The following is a 7,884-nucleotide window of genomic DNA, read 5'->3' on the forward strand; positions in this document are numbered from 1 at the left end:
CGCTGCTGCTGCACCATCTGTAGATGTTGAGTATGTTAGCACTATGCCACCTTCTGCGTTGGATCCCCAGGTTTTCGAGCAGTTCAGACAGTTCTTCGTTTCTAATCCTACGGCCATGTCAGCATCTATGTCTCATTCGGGTTCAGTTTCTTCTAGTACCTCAGGTATTCCTTCCTCCTTGTGGATATTGGATTCTGGTGCGTCTCATCACATGTCCCCTCATTTGTCATCGTTTGGTTCTTTGTCACCCATTTCACCAATCTCTGTTATGTCCGCGAGTGCTGTACCTATGTCAGTCGAGGGTGTTGGTTCTGTTACTACCCCTCACATTGTCCTCTCTGATGTTTATTACATTCCCAAACTTGCTTTAAATCTTGTTTCGGTCAGTCAGTTGTGTAAGGCTGGTAATTGGGTATTTTTTTCTGATTCTGTTTGTGTTATACAGGACCAACACACTCAGAGGGTGATTGGGACCGGCCATAGGTTGGGGGAACTCTATGTCTTGGAGAATCTCAAAGTGTCTGCAGTTGCTGCCTCTAGCATAGATTTATCTTCTTTTCGTTTGAGTCCTTTGTCTTCTCAGTTTTATCTTTGGCATTCCAGATTAGGACATGTGTCAGTTTCACGTTTATGGTTTTTGGTCTCTAGTGGTGCTTTGGGTCATGTGAACACTAGTGATATTTCAGATTGTAGTGGTTGTAAACTGGCAAAATTTTCTGCCTTACCGTTTAATAAAAGTGTGTCTTATTCTGTTGCTCCTTTTGATATTATTCATTCTGATGTATGGGGACCAGCGCCAGTATCCACTAAGGGTGGATCGACCTATTATGTTTCGTTTATAGATGACTATACTCGTTATACCTGGGTGTATCTTATGAAACGCAGATCTGATTTCTTTGGCATTTACAACAACTTTAGAGCCCTTGTTAAAACACAACATTCGGCTGTGATAAAGTGTTTCAGGTGTGACTTAGGGGGTGAATATACCTCTAATGACTTCACTCAGTTACTTGCCTCTGATGGTACCATACACCAGTCATCTTGTACCGACACTCCTGACCAGAACGGTCTGGCAGAAAGAAAACATCGTCATATTGTTGAGACAGCACGCTCTTTACTTTTGTCTGCAGAGGTTCCTAGTATTTTTTGGGGAGAAGCAGTCCTAACTGCTGTATATGTGATTAATCGTATTCCTACTGCATTGACTTCAGGGATGTCTCCGTTTGAGAAACTATATGGTCACCCGCCGAATTATTCTGCATTACGAGTTTTTGGATGTACTTGCTTTGTTCTTCGTCCTCATGTTGAACGAAATAAGTTAGGGTCAAAATCAGCTATATGTGTGTTTTTGGGGTATGGTATTGGACAAAAAGGATATCGTTGCTATGATCCTGTAAGTCAGAAATTATGTGTTTCACGACATGTCACTTTTTTGGAACATATTCCTTTTTATTCCATTCCAGCTAAAACCCATGATGTGACAAAGTCAGATATTCGGCTTATTGATCCCTTTGGGATTGACATAGAGGTTCCAGTTCCGGATCCATCCATGCCTTCTGGTGTGCCACCTGATAGTGCTTCAGCCTCGCCTGTGCCTGAGTCTGCTCCTTCGACTGTTGAGACTGGAGACCCACCACCTCTGAGGAGGTCTACTCGACCTTGTAAGTCCACCAAACTGCCAGATTTTTCCTATTCTACATATTCAGCCTCATTTGCTTCCTTTATTGCAAACATACATCATTTGTCTGAACCTGAGTCGTATAGAGAGGCTGTGTCTGATCCTCTTTGGCAGAATGCTATGGCTGAGGAACTTGCTGCTCTTCATAATACACATACATGGGATTTGGTTACTCTCCCACCTGGTAAGCATGCGATTGGTTGTCGATGGGTGTATAAGATAAAAACAAAATCTGATGGGTCTGTTGAGCGATACAAGGCAAGACTTGTGGCAAAAGGGTACTCACAACAATATGGTATGGATTATGAGGAGACTTTTTCCCCCGTAGCAAAGATGACGACTGTTCGCACTATGATTGCTGTTGCATCCGTTCGACAGTGGAAGATATTTCAGATGGATGTCAAGAATGCTTTTCTGAATGGTGATCTCCACGAGGAAGTTTATATGACTCCTCCCCCAGGTATTGACCACCAGCCAGGTGAAGTTTGTCGGCTTCGAAAAGCTTTATACGGTCTCAAACAAGCCCCTCGTGCTTGGTTTGAGAAATTCTCCACTGTTATTACTTCCCTTGGATTTGTCCCGAGTAACCATGATTCAGCATTGTTTGTTAGATGTACAAGTGCAGGGCGAATTCTATTGTCCTTATATGTAGATGATATGATTATTACTGGTGATGATCATAGTGGTATTGAGTTATTGAAGCATGATTTGGCTCATCGATTTGCAATGAAGGACTTGGGCTTGCTGCGTTATTTTCTGGGTATTGAGGTGGCTCAGTCTAAGAAAGGGTATCTTCTTTCTCAGACTAAGTATATATCTGACTTGTTTACACGAGCGCGTCTTTCTGACAACAGGACTGTAGATACTCCCCTTGAAACCAATGCACGTTACTCTCCTAGTGATGGTGTTCCATTATCAGATCCGAGTCTTTATCGGACTATTGTGGGTAGTTTGGTTTATCTTACGGTTACTCGTCCAGATATAGCACATGCAGTTCATGTTGTTAGCCAGTTTGTTACTGCTCCTACTTCTGTTCACTGGGGAGCTGTACTTCGTATTCTAAGGTATCTTCGTGGCACTCAGTTTCAGAATCTCTTGTTTCCCTCGACGTCATCTCTCGAGTTGCGAGCCTATAGTGATGCTGATTGGGATGGAGATCGCAATGATCGTAAATCCACCACTGGTTTTTGTGTGTTTCTTGGAGACTCTTTAATCTCGTGGAAGAGCAAGAAACAAGATGTTGTCTCTAGATCTTCCACGGAGGCTGAGTATCGTGCTATGGCTGTGACTACATGTGAGATTATTTGGTTACGTTGGCTTCTTGCAGATATGGGGGTTCACATTTCTATGCCTACTCCCCTGCATTGTGATAACAAAAGTGCGGTACAAATTGCAAAGAATTCTGTCTTCCATGAGCGTACGAAGCACATTGAGATTGATTGTCACTTCACCCGTCATCATTTACAGCTCGGGACCATATCGCTTCCTTTTGTTCCATCGTCTTTGCAGATTGCTGACCTTTTTACGAAGGCTCAGTCGGCGTCTCGATTTCGTTTTTTGTGTGACAAACTCTCAATGCTTATTGCTGTTGCATTGTGAGTTTGAGGGGGGATGTTAGCCCATATGTTATTGGGCCTTTAGTTTATGGACCTTTAGGTTATTGGCTATGTATATATATAGCCTACTTTTGTTTTAGTTAGTTTTTTCATGCTTTTCAGATTATATTGTAAACCTTAGCCTTTCTTTCTTTCAATAAAGTTCTATTAACATACAGGGCATCTCCAAAAATAATATGAGATAACTAAACATAAAACAAGTTGAAAGAAGCTTTTTTGTTACCGCTTGAAAGAGTCAATAAAGCTTACTTACTGGATCGTAAGAGTTCACCTCTAGCCCCAAGTCTCGGCACCATATCCATAATACATGCCACACGATGTTACAAACCTACGGATTAATCGCCCGGTAGCTTTCAAACACAACCTCCTAAATAGAGAAACATGACTAGTCTGAGCTAAATAACTATAATGCAATGTAGCGAAGTGAAATAAACATCAATTTAATTAACACTAGCATCTTTGAAACTAAGCCACCAAATCTAAGATGTGCACTGAAACTGAATTTAATTGAAAATATTGATTCTTAAAAAATTTAACAAACAATCATACTAACAAGTAGGGGGATATTTGGTCTATCCCTAACACTATCACATGCATAACTGTAGAAGTTGATTATTTTTTCCAAGTTGAATTGTATATAAACGTGTGGGGTAGCTAGCTCTTGGCCTTCATGTCTCTCACACTTGGGGAGATTGACCACTTCCCCTAAATCATATGCAAAAACATTATTCAAATCTAAGTTGAGTCTGAGCAATACAAAAAAAATCATATACAATTAACTAATTTCAAAATCATACAATTTAGTTATTTCATGATATTCTGAGTTAACTGATTTGTAATTATCCTCATAATTATTTCATGATTTTTGCATATTTATTTAGTTTTACTTTTTTCTTGTACCTTCAGCATGGTATTTGTGGTCTGTGGAGACAGGGGACAACTTTTGAGGTGATTAAATTTTGAGGATGGTGTATGTTTTGATGTATACTTGGAGTATTTTGCTATTGGTATTATTGTATATGTTAATTTCAATTGTATCTTATTCTATTACTATTTCTTATCTTATCTTAGATTGCTTTATTTTAAGCCGGTGGTCTATCATAAACAACCTCTCTATCTCACAATTGAGGTAATAGTATGGACTTCGTACACTTACCCTCCACAAACCCCACTTGGTGGGAATATACTGGGTATATTATTGTTGTTGTAAATTTTGTGGAAGTTTTTTCAGTTTCAAAGGTTGAAAGTTGGAAATTTTGACTAAAGTCAACATTTCAAGTTAACGTGCTCGAAATAAAATTTCGACAGTTCTATTAGGTCTAGAAGGTATTTTTTGACTTGATTGGACAATTGGTTTAGGAATTGAGGCATTCAGGAGTGATTCCGATCATTAGTTGGATTTTTGAAGTTTGAAAAGCTTATAGTTGACTTCGGCCAACATTTGATCAAGATGATCTAGGATAGGTGATTCAATAATTCCAATAAGTTAATTTCGAATGTAGTTTCTCGTTGAGTTATATGTTTGATTTATTTTAGTGTAAACAACATAAATCCCCTAGACAAGGAAAATAATTACACAAATTCTCTTGTTGTTTTCTCTCTCTCATTTTTTGCAAACATACTTATACATTCGGTCACATATTATACATTGGTCGAATGTATGATGTAACAATTAATCCTATATTTAAGGTAAGAAAATCTTTAATTATTTTATAGTTCCTTAATTAAAGGCAGTAATTAGCCAACATTAAATCGTTTATTGATAGAACATATAACAGATATTTGAATTTAAAAATTTTTGTTATACATAATTTTTTTCCTGTGATTCACGATCTGAAAAGCCAAAAAACAATCGCTTTCTTCTACACCCGTTCTTCAAAACTACTAAAATCTTCTTATACATACGTTCTTCAATATTAGTAAAATTAATATGAATATCTCCGTATTGTTGCGACATTCTGAAATTTGGGAGTCAGAAATTAATGATACGTCATACAAAAGTGACGCAATAGTAATTTCAATAAATGCGGACGAGTCGGTCACAATCGCAGGATTTGCGGTTTGTTTCCAAAGGAATCATGAAGAATATAATATGGTTTTCTATGTGCGGATGCTTTGAATGGTTTTGGTTGTATAAACATTTTTTATTAGTTTTTTATCTGAATGCTGGAGCAAGTAATATATATTTTTTTTATTGATTATAGATGTTAATTTCTTTAATCAATGATTTATATTAGTATAAAAATTTTATGCTTTTTTCCTATATCATAGTTCGTAACCATATAGCTTGAAGTTAGAACATGATTATAAATGCAAATTAACTATTTAACTTACCCTCTATAGGAGTAAGTAATTGTTGAAACGCACAATGTATTAAAATATTATACAATAATAGTTAATGTGTAATAAATGTATGATATAGCATTATACTTTTCTAACATGTATGAGGTTATTAGAAATACAATAACGAAATTTAACTGAATTCAATTTTTTTTTAAAAAAATTATATACAGTATCATTCCAGTAAATTGACGAATGTATAATATGTTTCTATACAGTCAAATCAATGTATAATAAATGTGTGTCTTTCCAGTAAACGTTTGAATGTATAATAAGTTGTTATACATTCAAAGCAATGTATAGTGAAACTGTGCCATTCCAGTAGACTTACGAATGTATAATATTTGATTATACATTCGTATCAATGTATGATATAACATCATACATTATAAATGTGCATGATATTAACAATTTCTATAATTTTTTTACAAGTAGTAAACGTTTTACAACATGTATACTGTTATGTAATACATACGTTTAAAACGTATTTGTCTTTAGTTAAATATAAGATTCACTTAGAAGCAAAGGTACATAACAGGAAACATATTATGTGTTCAAAACACAATGTCAGATTAATTAGTAATATGTTGTTTTAATCATTAACAAATTAGTGAAAGAGAAATTTAATAAGTGAAAGGGAAAATCCCAGTAAATATTTTCTTTGGCTTTGGCCTTTAGTTTAGTCCCCCATAGTTGGTCAAAAAGACAACGTAATAAGCACCCACAATGCCTAACACCAACAAGTTCATAATTGACCCAGTCCTTTAAGGACCGTATGAAATCTGAATACATTCCAAGCCATCACTGTTCAAGATCTATACATAATAAATTCCTTCAACAAAAAATTCAAATTAAAAAACGAAAGAATTATGCAAAATAATAATCAAAGGGTTTTTTCAATTTGATTTTGTTTTGTTATTGAGAGTGTTTATTTGATTAATTTGGGTTTAATTTTTTTCTGAAAAAGAAAAAAAAATAATTTTAGGTTTATGAATTCCGAGTAGAGAAAGTGGAATCCGTGGTTAAGGAGAAGTGAAATGGTGAGGAAGAAGGGAAGGTAAAATTGAAATTACAGCTGCTACTCATAATCATAGATGACATACTAAATAAATGGAGAAAAAAGGTAGCAAGATTTTAGGTGAAAAATATGGAGCATAATTTGAAGCAAAATATGGTTGTTTAAAATGTATAAGAAGGAAGAGAGAGAATAAAAAAGGTAGGGTTTAAGTAATTAATTTGAGATTTTTGTAATTTCTTTTTCAACATGGTATGTAATGTAATAAGGCAAAGTTAGCATGTGGTATATATATAATTTTTTCTTTATTTTGAGGAGTCCTGAATAAATAAAGGGCCTATTTCAAAATTTTGGGACTTGAGCAATTCCTGGTTTCAATTGTTTCAGTGGTTTATGGTGCAGGGTGTTTTTTAATTCACAATCATAGAGGTTTTGTCATATTCGCAAAGAGTATTCAGTTGGAGCATCATGATCATAAAAGGAATATTACAATCACGAAAAGAATATCAGAATCACGTAGAGTAAAATAGATCTTGAGTTAATTTTTATTCTTAATCTCATCGCAGCGGGTTTCACATTCGTGAAGGTTGGGTCTTGGTCATCCTTGCAATAGTGATAAGGCCATCACATTCATAATGAAGGGTGCACCTGGGCAGATTTGAATTCTCATTTTTAATCTTGGACATCATAACCCAATTTTGGGAGCTTAGGATTATGTTTTGTTAATTCAAAAGGTAATTTTCAATATTTCTTCTTAAGATATGATTCTAATCCATAAATTACACATTTTTCGCTAATTTATCATTGGTTAGTGTTTAAACTAGTAGTTTAACTTTAAACAAATTGAGAATTTTAGTTCGAAAGTGAAATTTATGAAATTTCTTGATTTAAGGTCATTTAAAGGCCTAATTTAGCTTTTTATTATTTATTTGTGAGCTCCCTAAGATATGCGTAAATTAATTTTAAAATAAATTACAATTTTGACCTTGGGGATTAGAGATGACTTTTGGGTTCATGATAAAAGTATAATACTATAAATTTTTACAAACTTGTTGACTTATTCAAATCATATATTTAATCAACTTGAGGCCATTTAGAGGCTCCATGAAAAGGCAAGATTGTTATTTGACATTTTAAACTTTGTTTGTTATTTGACATTTTAAACTTTGTTTAAGAAAAGTTGAAATTTTCTTTGAATCTTTATAAATTGCTAGTGTAATGCTTGATTGGACATA

At 35.0% G+C, this 7,884-nt stretch overlaps 1 protein-coding gene across 1 annotated transcript; it reads left to right on the forward strand.

Annotated features, from left to right (window-relative positions):
- Positions 1-2,080: 2,080 nt before the first annotated feature.
- LOC124888419 (uncharacterized mitochondrial protein AtMg00810-like) lies at positions 2,081-3,109 on the forward strand (the record flags this gene model as incomplete). The annotated part of the gene is made up of 1 exon (XM_047398669.1): positions 2,081-3,109. A coding segment is annotated over one exon (1,029 nt), but the record flags the coding sequence as incomplete, so codon positions are not given.
- Positions 3,110-7,884: the final 4,775 nt, after the last annotated feature.

Source organism: Capsicum annuum, chromosome 1, assembly GCF_002878395.1.
Source record: "Capsicum annuum cultivar UCD-10X-F1 chromosome 1, UCD10Xv1.1, whole genome shotgun sequence".
NCBI classification, from domain to species: Eukaryota; Viridiplantae; Streptophyta; class Magnoliopsida; order Solanales; family Solanaceae; genus Capsicum; species Capsicum annuum.